Source organism: Entelurus aequoreus, linkage group LG04, assembly GCF_033978785.1.
Source record: "Entelurus aequoreus isolate RoL-2023_Sb linkage group LG04, RoL_Eaeq_v1.1, whole genome shotgun sequence".
In the NCBI taxonomy this organism is placed as follows: domain Eukaryota; kingdom Metazoa; phylum Chordata; class Actinopteri; order Syngnathiformes; family Syngnathidae; genus Entelurus; species Entelurus aequoreus.
This window is the reverse complement of record NC_084734.1, coordinates 62,871,609-62,892,710: the sequence shown is the minus strand read 5'-3', so window position 1 is coordinate 62,892,710 and position 21,102 is coordinate 62,871,609. Positions and strand designations below refer to the sequence as shown.

General features: G+C 40.1%; 2 protein-coding genes across 3 annotated transcripts in view; both read right to left on the bottom strand.

Moving 5' to 3' along the window:
- Positions 1-15,094, bottom strand: part of phf6 (PHD finger protein 6) — a 29,204-nt gene extending 14,110 nt beyond the window's left edge. For both annotated transcript variants that reach the window (XM_062045430.1, XM_062045431.1), the window contains exons 1-3: positions 14,935-15,094; positions 12,041-12,202; positions 9,033-9,134 (exon numbers count right to left, since the gene is read on the bottom strand). In XM_062045430.1, coding sequence (XP_061901414.1) covers positions 9,033-9,134; positions 12,041-12,172 — 234 coding nt within the window. In that variant the 5' untranslated portion in view covers positions 12,173-12,202; positions 14,935-15,094. The remainder of the gene's footprint in view (positions 1-9,032; positions 9,135-12,040; positions 12,203-14,934) is intronic.
- The window catches only part of ints6l (integrator complex subunit 6 like), a 173,105-nt gene that overhangs the window by 104,570 nt on the left and 47,433 nt on the right, over positions 1-21,102 (bottom strand). The gene's annotated exons all lie outside the window — the stretch shown is intronic.

The following is a 21,102-nucleotide window of genomic DNA, read 5'->3' as shown; positions in this document are numbered from 1 at the left end:
GTTCCGTAAATGATTAAATTGATCAAAATACAGTAAATATTGAACATATTACTACATATTGTAATGAACGTGTCTGTTATTACATTATGTATAGTTCAGTTCAGTTTATTCATTTATATAGCACACTTAAACACAACCCCAGTTGGCCAAAGTGCTGTACAGACATAAGAAACAATTTGAAAGACAAAAAAAATAAAAGTGTATGCAATATCACATTTACATTGTAACACAGAAGGAGGAATAAAATACAAGAGTAAAATATACCAAAAGATGTGCAAAATATATCACCTAAAATAATCAAATGTAATAAATAAAAAATTTATAAAACAAGAACTAAAACAACCAAAACATCCTGTCTAACTGGATTTGAATGCCAGGGAGTAAAAAATTTTTAACCTGGATTTAAATTGGCTCAGAGACTGGGAGGATATAATGGATAGTGCAAAGCTGTTCCACAGTCTGGGCCTTGCCACTGAGAAGGCTCTATCTCCTCTGGTTTTGAGTCTGGTTTTAGGGACAGCCAGGAGGAGCTGGCCTGAAGACCTCAGGGTCCTGCTGGGAAAATAAGGCTGCAACAGCTCAATAAGATAAGGCAGGATTCTTGGTGCTATCATTTAAAAACAATAAGTACAATTGTTAAATGAACTCGAAAAGTAACTGGGAGCCAGACTTGCACTGTGTATATAAAATGTGGCTGGAGGGTTTGAAATTGTTTTAGGAGGGCTTTGAAGGCTACAACGGTGACTCTCATTAGCCACATCTTTCAAGTGTTTTTTATCATCTTTAAAATCGTGAAGAAAAAAAAGACGTGTGTTTTTGTCTCTCATAATGATTGTGAACGATAGGCACAATTCCAAAAAAAGTGCAGTTCCCCTTAAAGGGCTTAATTTTCGCAAAATCAATTTAATGACTTTTATTGTTTTTTCATGACCCGTGGAAGCCCTGTGAATTTAGAAATAAAAATTAAAAGACAAAGCTGCCTGTGACTTAAGTGTTTTAGATGTGGGTGACTCGTTGCTGGGTGGTAAAAAGGCATACATGCTTTTATGTTACAATCTCCAAAAGTCCCCTAAAAAGATAGACTTTCTTGCCAACTGTTTTTTTTTAAAAACAGAAGGGAATCTAGAGATGTGGTATGTCACAGACTATGCGTGTTAAAAATCACAGTGACAATGCCATCTACTGAACAGAGTTTTTATGACCAGCAACATCCAAGACAGTCGGATTATGTGTTTTTCAGTGAGTAAAAACAGGGAGCTGCAAATCTATCTGTGGCGGTCGAAATTTATTTGCAGTTGATAATTCCGCCCGATTGCAGCTGAGATAGGCTCCAGCACCCCCCGCGACCCCGAAAGGGATAAGCGGTAGAAAATGGATCGATGGGAAATTACAAATTAGAAAAGCACTCTGGGAACACAGACCTCTGCTCGGCCCTAACTCTCAATTGTAAAACAGTCCTGAATACAGACAGGGATCTAAAAAAAAAAAAAACCTTCAAAATGTAATAACTTGTTCCTGACTCCATTTCAAACATTTCCTAAAAGTTAGATGAATATCTGTCAAACACTTTTCAAGGTAACTAGCAGAATAAATAAAACCGTCTTGTCAGTCTGTACGCTCTGTTTCGCGCACGCACTCACGAACGAAACACTGCAAGGTTTTAGCAGTTTTTTCATTACATATATTTAATGCATTATTCCCTGGATAATGTGGGAAGCAGATCAGAATCATATCCATATTTAAGTGTTACTTCTTTCAGCTAATGTCTCGTGTGGTACAAAGTGCTTGCATTCGAGTGTCCTTGATTAGAGTCAGAGCGCTGTTTATTCTCTCTGTTGAGACTGCCATAACATTCCAGAGATAAGGAGCACAGCGCGGTGCTGGACAGGAGGTGGGGAGGAGGAAGGAGAGTATCACGGGACTTCCGTGGGTTTGGGGGAGACCGATCTGGACCGGGCGAGGGAACGCTTGTGTACTGGACCGGGCGAGGGAACGCTTGTGTACTGGGTTGGTTTCACGTTTGTCCTCTAAGCTTTGAGAATAAACCACAAAATACCAACTACTGCCTGGTGTTCAATAAAATCTTCATCTTATTGCCATAAAAAGAATCTGGGAGAGACTAGCAATTTGAATTCCCCATTGGAGGAACGCTGGTCGACGCAACAATTTGGGGGCTTCGTCCGAGATGGCACGCTGTTGATTGATGACTTCTTGCAATCTTCTGGACAGACTCACTTGGCCAAAACATAATTCAAGGTAAGCAGAACCTTTCTTTTTAGATAAAATCTGCTTTAGGAGTCTGTCCTGAAGTCTGTAAGTCAAACACTGTTTTGTAATCCCAGGCACAGAGTGGTGATTTTGATAGATTGATTGCATTTTTGCCCTGTCCGCCATTTTACATAATAGTTGTACATAGTGGTCAACCCACGTCATTGTGTCTTGAATCTTTCATCTGTGCCTGATAAAGTTCTTGGTTAAAGTCCGTCCGTATATTAAATTTGCAAGGTTAGAGTCCTTCTGAATAATACGGTAAAGTTCTTGGTTAAAGTCCGTCCGTATATTAAATTCGCAAGGCTAGAGTCCTTCTGAATAATACGGTAAAGTTCTTGGTTAAAGTCCGTCCGTATATAAAATTCGCAAGGTTAGAGTCCTTCTGAATAATACGGTAAAGTTCTTGGTAAAAGTCCGTCCGTATATTAAATTTGCAAGGTTAGAGTCCTTCTGAATAATACGGTAAAGTTCTTGGTTAAAGTCCGTCCGTATGTTAAATTCGCAAGGTTAGAGTCCTTCTGAATAATACGATAAAGATTACCGTGACGGGCTGCTTCACTGACGAGTAAGCAAATAGTCGGGTGTGGCTTGCCCTGGGGATTTGGTCACCCCTAAGAGAGTACTAGGTTTAAGTCCTTATGAATAATACGATAAATACATTCTCGGGTTACGGATGGGGCATGAGAGACACAATGACCACGGGGTTTGACAAGAACAAGTGTGACAGACAGGAATGTGATGGCGGTCGGGGAGGAATGTGATGAATCATTACTGTGTAATGATCAATTGAATGGACGGTTGTTGACAATGGAATTAGCAGGTACAGTTTAAAAAGAAAAAAAAAGAGAACGTTCCTTGAAAGGGTTAAGAGGGAGTTTACAATACTCGAAAAGTCGTGAACTCAAAAGTCTGGTAAAATAAAAAAATAAAAAAAAGTAACTGGAAGTTTTATGGTAAAGTGAAAAGCAGAGAGGGCTCATGTGTGTGTGTGTGCGTAGGCACTTGCTTGTGTGTGCGGGAGTGCTAGCGCGTGCTCGTGTGTGTGCTGCTGAGTGCTTACACGTGTGTGTGTGTGTGTGTGTGTGTGTGTGTGTGTGCGCGCTGGTGAAAATGGAACACGCAGAGAGAGAGCTTGCGTGTGTGTGTGTGCGCGTGAGTGCTTACATGTGCGTGTGTGTGTGTGTGTGAGTGCTTACACGTGTGTGTGTGTGTGTGTGTGTGTGTGTGTGTGTGTGTGTGTGTGTGTGTGCTGGTGAAAATGGAACACGCAGAGAGAAAGCTTGCGTGAGAGTGTGCTCGTGTGAGAGAGAAAAAGGAGCAGGGTTGGTGTTCGAGAATTTAAGAGTTTGGCGTATGATAAAAGCAAACGGGGATTACGTGGAAAAACGAAATGCAGCAAAAGAACCGATGATTAATGAGACAAATATGACAGAATGGACTGATTGGTCTTTTGCCTGCCGCGCATGCGCAAGACAATTCAAACGACCCGCCCAGACTTTGACTAGGCCACCGCCCCCTACTCCAGTGACAAATGAAGGTATTCGTAAATGGTATGCTGTTGATTGTGGTTAGCTGCAAGTTTGTTTATTTGTTTGTTTAGTTGTTTGAGTGAAATGGGAAGAAATCAATAGGAATAATTAGATGCAAGCCATTGTTGACCTTGCTTTTCCACCTGTACCTCAGGGAGGGAACCTTTGGCCAAACACTTTGGACAAAGTTAACCCTGATATACACGGTGCCAAAACCAACATATGGCATGGACATTTTAGTCATCCCATGCAAAATTGGGCTAATGACAGAGCAACAAGGAAACGACCACTTAAATTACAGATCGCTGAAGATAAAAAGTTAAAAGAACCAAAAGTTCAAAGATCAGCTAGGGTATATTCAGCAGTGGGTGACCTTGCTTTTGAGTTCCAACAGGTGGAGGAAAGAATCCTCAACAGACGTGCGACCAGACGGTTGGACTCGGGTGGTGGACAACGGGATGCTTCAAAGCCAGTCTGGGGTAGAAACTGTTTCGGCCGTGACCAGCCTGGTCACTGGAGTCGTGACTGTCCGAACATTTCCGAACAGGAAAGGTTCCGTCGTGCCAACAAACGAACACAAAGGCGTGGCAGAGGACGCCCATATCAGGAGCCCCAGCAGGAAGTACCGACAGGACCCCTGCTGGACATGAGTGTCAACGGACAATGTTATCAGCCACCCATTCGATTCTGAATGCAGAGGTACCAAAAAACTGTGTGCTTCCTCTTTAAAGGTCGAAGGCTTCGCTGGGGTCACAAGAAGGTTACCTGTCACCAAACCACTTCCGGTTCAGATTGCTGGACCTCCTTTACAGACTGTACCCTGACATTCAAATCGCACAGAAGGAACCTTCCTGGTGTTACCTGACTGCTCAACCACCAAGCTGTGACACCACTACCAAGGCTCCTCCATGAGCTCATACCACAGCCTGAAACACTAGGAATGGCTGACATCCAACTGCTCTAAATGGCTGACATCCAACTGCTCTAACAGTGAAAACCCTGGCTGGCTGAGATGCTTCCGTGTGTTCTGCCACCCGACTCGCCATATGTTATGATTATTTATATATGTTGGAACTCAAGGTGTGGCTGCTCATGTTGACCTATCTTTGCAACAGCTAACATGGTATAAGATGGACACAATAGTGTCCCACATTGTTCCCTTGCTCTCTGTCTCGCCTACAAAACCAAAGAACTTAGGTCCAATGATAAGACACGGCGTAGCTGCCAAACATTACACCGACACCCAAATACCACATTTTCAATTGTTTAGGTTTAGCCCATGGTTATGTTAAACACATAACTATGGGCTGCACTTTACACACCTGTAGGCTACGAGAAGCTAGCAGCTACACAACAGCTGAGCTAAAACGACACATTACACATTTAAGCATATCAAATAATTATAGTTGCTCATTACATACACATAGTCGTCAAGACAGAAGTCTGATTGAAAGTATTCAGTAACAAACGTGTCCGCATCATTCAACTTTCTACAACATCAGCTTGACTTAATGAGTTATTGGGGCCACCAGGTGTGGTAAAATTTCAAAATACTATTGCTAAAGCATCCGCCATAAGGGTAGTATTTTTCTAGTATTGGTGACAATATAAATATAAGCATATTTTGTTACTTTCACCATATTGAATAAGTTACATAAAAGTTAGGGTTCAGATGAGTTTGAGTTAATTGTAATATTGCTAAGGGGTCCCCTACCCTAACACCACCCCCCAGTGGACCATAGAGGCTAAAGAGACAAACATTGACCTCAAACATGACCTGCCCTCCGCTACTTGACTATTAGCTGACCTTTTTCTTAGATGTTTCTGAAAATGATAGTATTACTAACACAGTCCTTTTTCAGAAACAGAAGGGGGTGAGTGAGGGTGGATACAGACTCCTTGGAACAAAATCGACAATCATCCGACTCTGAAACATTCCATAGTTTTAACGTTTTTCCCGTGGGTAATAAGTTATAACTAATTTTAATTTGAAAATAACGATTTTACACATCGATAGTAGTTTAGTAGATCAAATTTAGAATATGGAGGAGGTGAGTGTGAAAAATGTATAGTCTTCGATTTCACTGATATGATCAATACGGTACAGGGGAAAAGGTACGTACTGACTTGTGTTGACAATCACAGTGGTTGGCCGGAAGCAACAACAACCTCAAAAGAGGATGCAATATCAGTAATTAAATGACTTGTGAATGACCTAGTACCCCGACATGGTTTCCCCAAAAAGATTAGGTCAGACAACGGCAACCATTATAAAAAATACTCACTTAGCCTTGGTCGAAAAGGCTTTCGGACTAGAACACAGGTTTGGGGTACCATCCTGAGTCCCAAGGTAAGGTTGAAAGGATGGACCAGAACATCAAAAACTAATTGGCTAAAATCTGTGCACAGACCAAATTTAATTGGATTGACATGTTGCAATTAGCGTTAATAATTATTCTAAGGTCCGTGAATAAAACTGTTTTACCGCCCTTTGAGTTTTTCACCCTATGAGCTGCATACAGGCCATCCCAGGACCAGCAGCCCCCATGGAAGGAGGACTCAGCGTAAAACCAAAATGGTATTTTACACAAAAAATTGCAGAATTTGTGTGCCAGTTCTTCTGTACACATTCCTTTCCGGCCGCTGAGAGGGTCAAGATCAATGTTATCAAACGCAAGTGGATGGAGCTCAGGTGGACTGGTCCCTTCGGGGTCGTGGAGCGGACGTCCCACGCCCTTCGACTGGCTGGTGGAGGGGACACCTGGTACCACCTCTCCCTCTGCACTACTGCTGAAGAACCTGACAGATCACCAGGGGATGTCATTGCTGACATCGCCACAACATCTGCCCCTCAGCCCAGGAGACGAGAGAGATTTTCTACCTACATTACTCTTTTCAACTTCTATATTGTATATCCTTGTGTGAGACCAATCCAGTATGCTAAATGTTTCTTAGTTTTTCTTGCTTGTTTGCAGCATAACTATCTGTGTCGTTACATTAAGTGAAAAGTTTGATGTTTATCCCCGTTTTGTTACCTAAATTACTCTGATATTGATAGACGAAAGGCAGGATGTTACACCCGGTAGTATTCCCTGACGGACTGGTGCTTGGGCGTGTTCTACTGTCTTTGTGTCTCAGTTCTTCCTTCCCGACGACAGTGACTGACAAGTGTCTTAGAACATACAGCGGACTTTAAATAGACTGGGTCAAAGGGGATAGCAAGACTTATTTTTTGACCTGTGCAGTGTGATTAACTACGGGGGACACAATAGCTATTACCGTGGTAATAACCTCTATATTTGTTATGACTCAACCCTGAACCATTGGTGTCGGATGCAGACAACATACTATGGTAAGTGGTGCCCATCGTCCCTTATATGTTGTTTTGGGGGTTGACCTGACTGATACAGACGCTAAAGGAATTATTAAAATTAATGTCCTTGAGAGGGCGTTAACTACCTCTACACCCTCTGTAGCACCTAAAGTACCACCCCACCTCGGTGGTGTTTCAAAGGCTCTCATATCTGTGCGTGCTAATGACATCACCACCAAAGGCCTGGTAACTTTGACCTTAGGAGCGGGTGCAGACAACCTGTGGCTCAGGTGGATGCCAAAACCTGGGTGACTGTGTTGCTTCTTCCGCTGGACGTCCCTTTCTCCACACTTACCCCGCCCCTTTTAAGTTGACTGACCAACCTGACTCGTGACGCCGTTGAGGGACTTGCTGAACAACTTGCCCCGACCTCCCGCAGGGCCGTTCAGATCCGCATAGCCCTTGACCGCATCCTAGCCAAGGAAGAAGGAGTGTGTGCAATGTTTGGTGACCAATGCTGTACCTTCATTCCTAACAACACTGCCTCCGATGGCTCAGTTCAGAGGGCCTTAAAAAGGGCCTCCAGGCCCTGTCTAGGGAACTACTGAAGTTTCAGGGGTCTCTGACCCCTTCAAAGATTGGCTTCAAAGCACATTTGGCAGGTGGACTGACCTAATTAAGTCTGTCTTGGTCTCCATTCGGAGCTTTTTTGGCCATCATAGCCTCATGCGGTTGCTTTATCGCCCCTTGTGCTAAGTGTCACTAAAGAGGGTCTAGCAAAGTGGTACCTTTAAGACTTTCGAGAATTGTTGGTTTACTTCCCTGACCATGACGACATTGACATGGACTCCCTCCATCTATCTCCCATGTAAATAAGCTGTTGTTTTATTGCTAGCTTGCTTAAAGAAAAAAAACAGCACCTACTTTAATGTGGGGCGTGCTTTATAAGTTTTGTACAAGTAATAAAGATCTTATTGGACGATCTTAAAGGGGGACTTGTGGGAAGCAGATCAGAATCATATCCATATTTAAGTGTTACTTCTTTCAGCTAATGTCTCGTGTGGTACAAAGTGCTTGCATTCAAGTGTCCTTGATTAGAGTCAGAGCGCTGTTTATTGTCTCTGTTGAGGCTGCCATACCATTCCAGAGATAAGGAGCACAGCGCAGTGCTGGACAGGAGGTGGGGAGGAGGAAGGAGAGTATCACGGGACTTCCGTGGGTTTGGGGGAGACCGATCTGGACCGGGCGAGGGAACGCTTGTGTACTGGGTTGGTCTCACGTTTGTCCTCTAAGCTTTGAGAATAAACCACAAAATACCAACTACTGCCTGGTGTTCAATATAACCTTCAGCTTATTGCCATAAAAAGAATCTGGGAGAGACTAGCAATTTGAATTCCCCATTGGAGGAAGGCTGGTCGACGTAACCCGAAAGGGACAAGCGGTAGAATATGGATGGATGGTCTTAGCCTTTTGCACAATATGAAAAATATCAAAACGGCCTCCTGTATCCTTTGAATGTTCAGTATTCGGTCCTCTGTGGAGATGTTTGGACACCGCTGACTTAGACGAACACAGGACGGTATGCAGGTTCTAGACTCTGAATGTATGGCTTATGTTTAGACAGAAAAGTGTACATACTGGTAGTAATTTACATCAAGGACGTCAGATAAGAAGAGGAATAGGATACGTTTGTGGAAAATGTTTTACAGACAATGTCATCCAATGTTTGTAGCTCAACATTGCCACTACTGTACCACAGTACACACAACGAATAAACAGCAAAAAGTTGGACTCTATAGATCAGTTATTTGGTCCTCTGAAAATGTTTAACAATACAAGCACAAAAAAGTATAATGAGAAACTACAAAAATGAACAGATCCCACAATCTTTTGCTACTGCAATGTTGAAAAAGACTCACCAATTTGTTTCCCCTTTTTATCTCCTTCTTCACATCCTCAACGCAAAACCCTCCAATGTTTTCGCTCTCCGAGTGTGACGAGACCAGGGCCGAAGAGAAAAGCTGTATAATACAAAACGTATACACAAAATAAAATGAAATTGTTTGTTGGGTACCAGCCTAAATAGATTTCCATCACACTTCCGAATCAATACATAATTTTCACAAATCAATTTTTAAATAGTTAAATATTTTTTTAGCTTACCGTACTTGCTGCATGTATTACACTATATGTCAGAAGCCAATAGGAGCTTTTGTAACTTGTTTTGAAAGGTTTATTATCATTTATAAACCAAATAATATACTTTATGAGAATTGGTTTGACTCAAGAATTGATTCTGTACAGTCACGCCAAGAATACGAATCATATTGAATCGTGAGTTGTTGTAAGATTCACATCCCTATTATTAATCAAAACTGAACAAGCTTAAATGTAAGCAAGATTAACAGCTGATTTTTTCGTTTAAATTAGATCAATCACAATTTATAACATAATTATGATTACTCATCATTTGAAACTATATCTTAAATATGCTCAATTTTACTGTATTGTACTGACAGACAGATAAACGAGACACAATATGTGTAATTAACATGCTGTATGTTTATAGACAGCTCCAAATGAAATGAAAATTCCAGTCCATCTTAAACATACTACACTTTCCGGGGAATCCTGGGATGGGTTGAGAAGGTGAAACGATCTTAGTCCAGAACGCCAAATAGGTTGCGGATAATGATGTGATCATCACAGGGCTACAGGCAGTTAACTTAAATATGTGCACTAGCACGCAACAAAGATGCAATGACATAATGAAATCTCACCTTTATGAATTGACACTCAGAGCATCTGTATTTGGGGAACCAGGTGAAAAAATGGTAACGTGGCACCATCAAAGAAGGTTATGGGTAATTTTCACTCCAGCACACAATTATGGTGCGTTCAAAGACCATTGAATAAAAGGTGAAATTACCTCAATACAAGAGTGTGGCTTGTCATGATGTTATATTATGTTATGTTATTTTCATTTATTATGCGCCCCCCAACCAACTGTTACATCAGCCCGAGTGGAGAAACAAAAAAACAGAAACAGAGACTGAGACACACAAAGGAATCTAAACTAAACATTTAAGACTCACAATGAACACATAAATTAAAAGTCATCTGCGATAAAAAGGTGAGTTTTAAGCCGTGCTCTAAAAGAGTCCAGAGTGGTGGCGGACTTAATATTCAGGGGGAGCTTATTCCATAACCTAGCTGCCATCACTGAGAAAGCACGGTCTCCCTTTGTCACTAGGTTTGACCGTGGGACCTTCAGGGTCATCTGGTTGTCCGATCTAAGGCACTGACCAAGCCTGGAGCTGGTGGGTTGGTCCAGGAGATCTTTAATGTAAGCTGGGGCGAGACCATTGAGCGCTTTGAAGACATACGTGACGATCTTAAATTTCCCTCTACGCTTCACTGGGAGCAAGTGAAGGGAGGAGAGGATGGGAGAAATATGTTCCCTCATGTGTTTGCATCAATACATAAAAAAAGATAATGTATTTCACGAGATAAATAAGTTACCACCACAAACACCTTTTTTCTGACAAGCCAAATTTTTATTATAAAGATAACATAATTTCAAGATTAATTGCACGTAAACGCTGCCCAAAAAGTTAGTAATTTCCAACCTTTATCACAGATAAGGTTTAAAATGTATTTTAATTCAGAACTCTCTTCAGAATCAAGTACAAACAGCCCTTAGAAATGAAGAGATAAATAGTAACTAACCCCCCAACAATTGACATGTTTACACTTCAATGATAAAGGCAATAAGAGATTTTGATATTAATCATTTTAGTTTTAAAGACATACCCTTTCATTGAAATAAAAGTCAGGAATCTGGAGGTGCAAATAGGTCTTTCAAGATCATATTTGTTTTAGGGAAGGGCCATAAGCATTGTAAAAATTATCTAATCTAAAACAATACCAAACATTCTACACGTGACAAATGCAAGTTGAGACAATACAGAGTAAATAAAGAGTTAGCACATCCAGTATTTTGTTTTGACATGGCAGCCTATTATTTTGTATTTAGACTACCTGCTTGTCAATGCTTTCTAGTTTGTTCAGCGAGCATCCTATGCCAGTTTTCACAATAAAAGCCCCAAGTAGTAGTATACATAGGTGAATGGGTCTAAATGGGCATTTCATTGACAGCAAGGCCATGCAACTCCTCATGAACATATCAAAAGCAGAAGAAAGAGTATGATTTATATGTTAATAAATGCAGACTAATATATTTAATGAACGAGTAAATTGTTCGGGAGGGTGAGGTGAATAAATGCATCATCATTATTGTAGTAGTACTAGTACAGTACGTGTTTACAGCAGCTAGATTAAAAAATGACAGTTTGTGTTCTTGGACACTTAACAGCTTTAAAGTGGTATAAAAAATATGCTGTATATGGATACACTTTTTCCCTTTATGTATTTGAGTTGTATATGTATGATTGTTTGTGGAACATGCAAGAGGATCCCCTGCTGGCCCCACTAGGGACTGGACTCTCACATTATTAACCGTATCCACACGGCATCCATTGCAAACAGAGGGATTGATTGATTAATTTCCCTAAATGACTGCCTTCCATAACCTTATAGCTATAAAATTGGTCTCATCATCACTTTTGAAGAATTATTTTGGGAGTATTGTTGTTTTTTTGTATTGATTTATCTGCCCACTAGGTGTGATAATGTCAAAAGCAATTAAATTTTTCAGCTGAAATGAGGCTATAACCTCAGTGTTTGCTAACATGCATACATTATTTACCGTAATTGGTTGAAAAAAAGTACTTTCAAAAAGCTAAATAAATCAGGATAGAATATAAAATTTCTTCTGGACAAAACTATGCAGCAATGTTTACAAGTGACAGCTAATGTAATTTTTAAAAGCTATGAGTGGTCGGTCGTCTTGTTGTGTTGTGCTTACCATGCACTTATGGTGGGCTGCCACCTTCTGGCTGTCGGACACCAGTAGCTTCCCGCACTCTTTTTCCCGGCTGGTTCGGCAGAAGGCACATTTAGGCAGACGAGCTGCAGCACCTTTCCTCTGTCCAGACATGGCCCGGGGCTTTTAAGGGTTGGCCACCTTCTAATGTAAAAATGAAAAAGAAAATAAGTGTAAGGACGTGATAGCACTCAAAGACGATTGCTTTTCTTGATTGAAATTGCTTTAAGACCAGAGTGTGAGTGATTCACACACTTGCATCCACTAACATCTGATCTTATTTCTAAATATCTAAACTTTTTTTTTTTTTTAAGTATAGTTCAATCACAACTACATGCTGCTGACTCTTCTTCCTCACTGTGCCTGACCCCAGCGAGTAGGGCAAATTGACTCGGCTACCCTGGCCAGCAAGGTGTGCTGACCATCATTGTCATCGTTACAATGAATGTATTGTGGAGTGAGCAAGCATGCCATGTTTTTTCTGGAAAAAATAAGACCCATTTCTCAACGGTCCTTCTGGGACCTCTCATGAAGAACATCATAAAGAAGACCAATGAAGTCTCTTCAAAGCAAAACAAGACATTAAGGAGTTAAATAATAATGCTAATAAAACTACCGTTTTGTTTTGTCTTAATTTCTTAAAAACCAAAGTATAGAATGTGATGAATGTGCATGATATAAAATTATGTAAATGGAACAATCTGCTAATATATGGGGAAATACGCCATAAGAAACTATGTGCGCACAAAACTCCAATAAAGAAGCAATGAAAGAGGAAAAAACAAGACAAGAGCATCCTACACATTGTTTAAGACATAGCTAGTTAAAACCCGGATCATAAACGCTGAATCATCTATTCTGCTAATTAAAGCTGCAAGATTCCGCAAAAAGGCAATCATGATTTTCTTGCTTAGAATTGAGATTGTGCTTCTCATTGTTCTGCTTTAAACAAATATCCAATGCTCTCATGGAAGGTCCTAGAAGGACAGTTTTTTGTTTTACTATAATCATCAAATAATAATAACCCCATTAAAAAACATGACACATTCGGTCACAGGACGACAGTACATTCATGCTCGTAATAAAGAAAAGTAAAAAAAGAAAAGTGATAAATGCGATTTCTTCACCTGCAAGCTGATGAATGATAGCAATGCCTCGCCAGTGACGTCGGTCGTCAGCGGGTAAACCCAGGGCAGTAAAACCAACTCAGCCTGACCGGCGAAGACATTTGATTGTGGATGGGTAGGGCGAGGAGGAAGCATATGTTGGCTGTCATGCAAATGATTCCCAGAGTAAATTTCAAGTTTTTGCTTCCGATGCAGCTCGCTAAGTAAAATACAGAAAATGGTTTTGATTTACAAATTAAAAATTGCAAGTGTGATTTTTACAACAGCCCTGATGCTGATGCATTTGTAGAGAATGAAGGATGAATGTGAGTTTTCCAAAAATGATAAATAACAACAGCAAACGCCTGTGAACGCAACATCAGCAGTCATTAAAAGTTAGATAAGAACATTCAGGGTTAAGTCAGGATCAATTCAACAACATCTAAAAAGCAGCCGCCTGGGTGAAAGCAATACTAAAATGATCCAATGCGTTTCGTTGTGCTCAGACCGAATGCTTCAATATCTATAACAAACAATATCTATCAACATTTGTAGAATAAACATCTTCACTCTTATTTTAAAAATCACTTATTCATCTCATTATGTGAAGCCCAACTTATAGACAACTGTTAAATAAAACGTTATAGTTTAATTGTCTGTTACAGCTTAAGCACAGGAAGTGAACAAACTAACGTGTTGTACCAAATTGCTATGAAACGGCAAAGGAGTAGGATTAAATGAGCTCTGCTTCTTCCCACTCCTTTTCGGACATGTTGTAATGAGAAACTGGAAATGTGTGAAGCACCACATTGTAACTGTATGCATGTTTGAAATAAACTAATAGCATAAGACGTTTGACTCATTTAGTATCCATTCTACCTGCAAAAATAGGATTCTTCAAAATTGCTTAACATTTGCTTACTTAAATATATTTTGTATTATTTTGCAAAAACTGTTAGCATTATGCATGAAGGATGCATTTGTTTGAAAAACAAGCCTCAGATGCGCCTCTTAGAAATGTGTGCATTTTTGTTCAGTGTGAGATTTTTTTTAAATGATGGCCATAAATGTTCCAGCACACTGGGCCATTTCAAGATTAATATTTACATTCGAATGAGAGTGGATGTTTTCTTTTCTTTTGTTAATAAATCACAAAATGTGCTGCGACGTCTTGGACGAACCACTACTGCCATGATCGCGGAGCCACCATTGCCTCACTGCGGCGGCGTGAAAACACACAATAATCCCCTCATGTAAATAACTTCAATATGATTTATTCTTATGTATCCACCTAAAATACTCCCCACATTCAAAATTAATATGAGATGGCGACGACGACGAATGTGTGCAATTGTTTTAAGTGAAAAGAGGAAACTCCCCCATGTTTCTTGACAAAGTTTTGAATGAAAGGGGGTGTGTGTCTCCTTCTCCAACAAACTACCTACAAACTGCTCTCATTCTCAGCATTTCAACACCTCCCGATGTTCCTTGGGCCGCTTTGAATGTGGGAGAATATTAAGGCCACCGGTGTACACAATGCGACTTGTTTGTGGTTGTGTGTGAGTCCTAAGCAGAAAAGGCAGAATATTTCCCTTTAAATGAGGACTATAGAGCTGCCAGGCGCGGGTGTTTGCAAAGAGCGCCATACGTGATGTAGCCCCGACCAGAGAGAGCAGCGAGCGGCTTCAGCGCCGAGCACAACGGCCCTCAAGCCACCACAGGCCACGAAACCCGGAGGCTTTCGTCCAGAGCACGACACAAAAGTCTTACCTTACAACTATTATCTTACGGCGCCAAGAGGTGAAGAAGAGGGGGAAAGTGTGGCGAGCGGCGACTGAATTTCTCCCCCGTCCTTCACAAGTGATTGTGTGCTTCTTCTCACTCTGCCGCCGTGAAGCTAGTAGCTACAAAGGCCTTGCTCTAGCTACTTCCGGGTGCGCACTTCAAAATAAAGCTTTTGGCGCCTAACTGCATTCTGATGTTTCGAAAAGCGAAAGTATAATTTTCAAAACGCACGTACTTAATCTCAGTGCATTGTGTAACAAAGAATGGTAACGATACGTCCATGTTTTATCATTAGTTATTTATATATTTATTAGGGGTGTAACGATTCGTTTAAAAAAAGATTTGATTCAGAATTTGTGGTTGCTGATACGATTCAGGGACAATATTATTTTTTCACAACGACACCAACCGAAACTATTCAGTGAGTTGAAATCGATTCAGTAACTTTTAAGCAAAACAAATAATCAAACAGTGTTGCTGTGAAATTAATATTGAAAGTACAAGTAAGGTAAACCCAGATTCTGATCTAACAAAGGTCTTAACTCAGTGAGTCTTAGCCTTGTTGGAGGTACCGAACCCCACCAGTTTCATATGCACATTCACCGAACCCTTTTTTAGTGAAAAATAAAATGTTGTTTTTTTTCAAATTCAAGACAAAGTTTTTGGTAACACTTTAGTATGGGGAACATATTCTAAGTATCAAAGACTTAATTTAGAGTTTTTTGGACACTAGGGGAACATATTCTAAGTAACAAAGACTTAATTTAGAGTTATTTGGTTAGGGTTAGGGCCAGGGTTAGAGGGTTAGGGTTACAATAAGGCCATGCTGAATAAGGCATTAATAAGTACTTAATAATGATTAGTTAAGAGCCAATATGTTACTAATTTGCATGTTAATAAGCAACTAATTAATGGTGAATATGTTCACCATACTAAAGTGTTACCATGTTTTTTACTGGTGCACAAAATGAACCGTGCATGAACATCACCTTGTTCAAAGAACAAAACCAACACAGTGCATAAACTCACAACAAATTACACACCTGCAAATCAGTCTGACTTCTGCTGTTGCCGTATCCGTAATACGCAGAGAGGGAGAAGTTTTTATCTACACGATGAGTCGGGTGTGTTTTGACCTCCGCCGAACCCCTGACCCCGACTCACCGAACCCCTAGGGTTCGATCGAACCCAGGTTAAGAACCACTGTCTTAACTCATTCTCTTTTTATGCCACATCAATATGGAATGAGCTCCCAACAGGTGTAAAGGAAAGGGCATCTGTATCCTCCTTCAAAACCTCACTAAAAGAACACCTCCAGGCAACTTCAACCCTAAACTAACCCCCTCCCCGGATTGTTACTAATCAAATGTAAATATTCAAATGTAGATACTTTTTCTTATGCTTTCTGATCTCTCTCTCTCTCTCTCTCTCTCTCTCTCTCTCTCTCTCTCTCTCTCTCTCTCTCTCTCTCTCTCTCTCTCTCTACTTGCTGTACATATTAAGATTAAGATTAAAGTACCAATGATTGTCACACACACACTAGATGTGGTGAAATTTGTCCTCTGCATTTGTCCCATCCCCTTGGGGAGCAGTGGGCAGCAGCGGCGCTGCGCCCGGGAATCATTTTGGTGATTTAACCCCCAACTCCAACCCTCTGTTGCTGAGTGCCAAGCAGGGAGGTTATGGGTCCTACCAAGTCAGACCTACACTGTTTCAATGTCCATTTCTCTGATGATACAATTGTTGATGACTGAAGTGATGATAACAACCAAGCCTAACCCCCCCCCCCTCCACATCCCACACCCCGGATTGTAAATATTGTAAATAATGTAAATATTTCAATGTATATACTCTGATGATGATTATCTTGTGTGATGACTATATTATGATGATAGTATATATCTGATAGTATATATATGTATCATGAATCAATTTAAGTGGACCCCGACTTAAACAAGTTGAAAAACTTGTTCGGGTGTTACCATTTAGTGGTCAATTGTACGGAAATGTACTTCACTGTGCAGTGTACTAATAAAAAGTCTCAATCAATCAACAAAAGGTTTCCTATATTTCAGTTATTTTTTGTGGGGAATTAGGTATTAATTAATTATGGATACAAACAAGCAGGTAAACAACAATTAATGGCCAATACATTCACATCTAATTTGAATAAAATGCAACCAACACTTGAAGGTCGAATGAACAGGTGGAAACGTTTTCTGCTTACATTTTCAATATTCAAAACATTTTCAATAAAACTACGATAACCAACATTTTAATAGTATTTGCCTGCCAAATAAAGTTCCCCGACAGTATCTGTTCTCCGCCCTGGCGTCGCCGATGAAGGACAGCGTCCCAGGTGTGCAGTAGCATGTGTGCCCCCACATTTCTGTTGATGGTGAATGCTCCTTGCTTCCTAATCTCCATAGCTCTTTCTTCCATTTCTTGTAAATGACTTCTCTTCGGGAGACAGTTGTTATCGCTTCATGTTGTTGTGTTCCGGAAGTCGGTACGTCGCCGCAACTTGCACCGCTGTTACTTGTGTTGTGTCGGTTGCATCCTTTTTGGCTTAAAGTTAACTTGTGGCTTTACATTATTATGTTGTGTCGTTTTATTTGTTGTGGCTTTTGCAATCAGGCTGTAGCTGAAAGTTTTTGTGTTGTAATTACTGATGTCTTGTGGAGTTTGAATTGGTTATGACCTTTCTGAACCACTGGAGCTATCTGCCATTTTTGAGTTGATAATGCCACAAACGGGCAGACAGACTTAACGTTTAATATCATTTCCATTAAAAGTGCTAAACTCCATATAAAGTCTGCCGTTCTTAAATCTAATGTTTATATTTTTCAGGTGTCGATGAAATTAATCAATTCCTTTTAAAACGTTGTTTGTTCGATACCTATCTTCCGGAAGGCAAACTTGTCGAGCACAGATCAAAATACCGGTACTTAATATTTAGGAATATAAATCGATATATTGATCAATCGTTACGAACCTACTATTTTTTGTATATTCTTTATACATCATACAATGCCTATCTACTGTTAACTCGATGATTACGTATATTATATTTATTTTTTATTTTTATCATTACAAAAATTGGTTAATGGTACCATTTTTCTTTTGAACAATTGAATATACAAACAAAAAAGGTACTTTCTTCCCACTCTCTCTGACTATTTTCAGACCAGATAATGCAATGCAAAATGAAAAGAGACTAATTAGTATTTGGTACCTAATCTTAATAGTGTATTAAAATAAGCGCGGACTCTGAGCTAATTTTTATTAGGCCCTATTACTCAAAAACAACTTATCCTACCTATTGGTTTGATTGATTGATTGAGACTTTTATTAGTAGATTGCACAGTGAAGTACATATTCCGTACAATTGACAACTAAATGGTAACACCCGAATAAGTTTTTCAACTTGTTTAAGTCGGGGTCCACTTAAATTGATTCATGATAAAGATATATACTATCAAATATATACTAACATCATAATACAGTCATCACACAAGATAATCATCAGAGTATATACATTGAAATATTTACATTATTTACATTATTTACAATCCGGGGTGGAGGGGGGGGGGGGGTAGGTTTGGTTGGTATCAACACTTCTGTCATCAACAATCAGCATCAACAATTGCATCATCAGAGAAATGGACATTGAAACAGTGTAGGTCTGACTTGGTAGGATATGTACAGCAATTAGTGGACATAGAGAGAGAGAGAGAGACTGCTGTACCTGCTGTTGTACTTGCTGTTGTGTATTAAACTTGATATCAAACTGCGGCGGCATTGCAGAGATATTTATAAAATTTTGTCTCATGCCTTTGTTTAAACTGCCGCCAAATAAGCTGTTTGGAATTTGCACAACCTGTGATGTTTTTCGCAGCGATGACGTCAGCGGAGTATCCATATATGGTATAAATTTACCCAAACTGCTTTGCACGCGTCCGCCATTGTAGTCCGACACTGTTTTGTGTGGCAGACTGGCACGTACGTGCACACGCAACTTCTGATGTTGCCATTCCTAGTACAAAGTAGTGTATGGTTCTAAACTTATATCTTTAAGTAGAATAAATATGAAAGGGTTAAAAACTACAACATGGATGACGGGGAGAAGACCCAGTCGAAATGGAGGCATGTATATACAGTATGACCGCCTACTAAACAGCACATCCTGAAGAGACGGTCAGAAAGCCGCTATGACCGGTCTGTAAAACAATCTATGTAAAATATTGACCATAGAACCACCAATACATGTTATGTAGACCACAAGGAAGTGTTTTGAATGAATAATATGACCCCTTTAAGTTGCACACAAAATTTAAATTAGACGCAACCGTGCCATTAGCTGGCGTAGCAAATGTCACAGTGAACCCTGCAATATCCAACCAAAACATCTGGACATAATCGATAGCATTTGGTCCTATTAGAGATCGACATAACTTTGTTTTTCCAAGCATGGGAAGGACAAACGTGTAAAAGACATTGCTGAGAAAAAGAATGTGATGATATCAATTGAATTAAAGAAAGAAAACCTCAAAAACATGACAGTGTGGCTAACTTGGTGAAACAGTTGGTGAGTATAATTGCTAGTCTGCACCATACTGAAGCAGAATCAGTCTAACGCCAGCCAAGAATAGCATCTGTTTTCTCTTCATCGACCGTGTGTGAAGGTTGCAGAAAGAGTGCATAATTTCACATAAGTTGTTTGTATTCAGACAAGACAAGCGCAAAATTAGCTTTCATGGATGTGGCAATCTCGATTTCCGACATCGTAACTGGACTCGGCAGTGACGCCATTCCCAGCTCTGACTTCCCAGATAAATAGAACGCAACATTATGCTGCTACCATGGTGGAAGCTGCAAAACAACCTAAGAAAAGAAAACTTTTGCCTGAGGACACAAAAACAAGAAAAAGGGAGACTACCTGGATAAAAGGACAGTCATGGATCAACATTGCCCCGACTTTCACTCACTGGCGTGAGCTCACAGACGAGGGAATTTCGACTTGATGCAGCCTTAGCTCTGTGACTCCTCAACTAGTAAATGATTTTTGGATGCTCAAATCAAAATGATAATGCTAATGAAATTTGCGTGATAGCAATAAATAGCCACCAGCTTATGCAATTTGTTATTCTTACAGCCAGACCTGTGTTTACTTCCGTACCTGACGGTTTCGGCTACAATTGTTGCCTTCCTCAGAGGTTCACGTGACCACCTCTGAGGAAGGCAACAATTGTAGCCGAAACCGTCAGGTACGGAAGCGAACACACAGGTCTGGCTATAAGATTAACAAATTGCATAATTTTTTGAAGACCTAATGAACCTCTTTGGATTAGCCACCAGTTTCATAGTTCCACACTGACACGACTAGCCACGTAACAAACTCAAAAGTACTACTACTACTACAATGTGATGTCTGCAAACCGCAAATATATAGTTTGAGTAAAATATGTTGGTTCCTACTGTGGGAAGACAAGTCATACTGATACATTGTGGTATTATCGTGTCAGTTTGTACTGTATATACGTGATAGTAGTTTCTGACTATTTACGACGCTGTCCGCTGGTCCTCATGGGAAATGTGGTCTTCCTTCAGGCAAAACACTACTGCAATGGTAACTGGCACTGCTAAAATCAACCAAAACTTAAAGTTCTTGAGTGGGGCTTTGAATAGAAATTGATTGTCAGTCTGAGGAATTTGTTTGTTCTGCTCTGTCACTCACTGCCGTCTTGTACACACAAACAGGGATTATGTGCATACACAAAAGCAGTCTAAGAGAAGCAACTAACAATTTGCAATCATGTGGTTGTTATGATACAATAAATATCCAATGTTAGCTAATGTTAGCAATCCTAATTGCAGTCATGAGCCAACAATACACAAAGCTAATGCATGAGCGTATGTTACGCACGGGTGTAGTTATGTTATTACGTCCTCGAAGCCAGACGTTATAATGCTTAACATGCACAGTGAAAAGTTTGCGCCCATTAATCAATAAAGTTAGGGTTGCAAACAGCCCTTTTACTAAAAATCATAACTTTCTGATGTTTTCAAATTGTCATAACTTGCTTATGTTTTTAAATTGTCCATATTTTGCGTAATCATTTTATATCATTAGTTCAATGAGAAAGATTATGT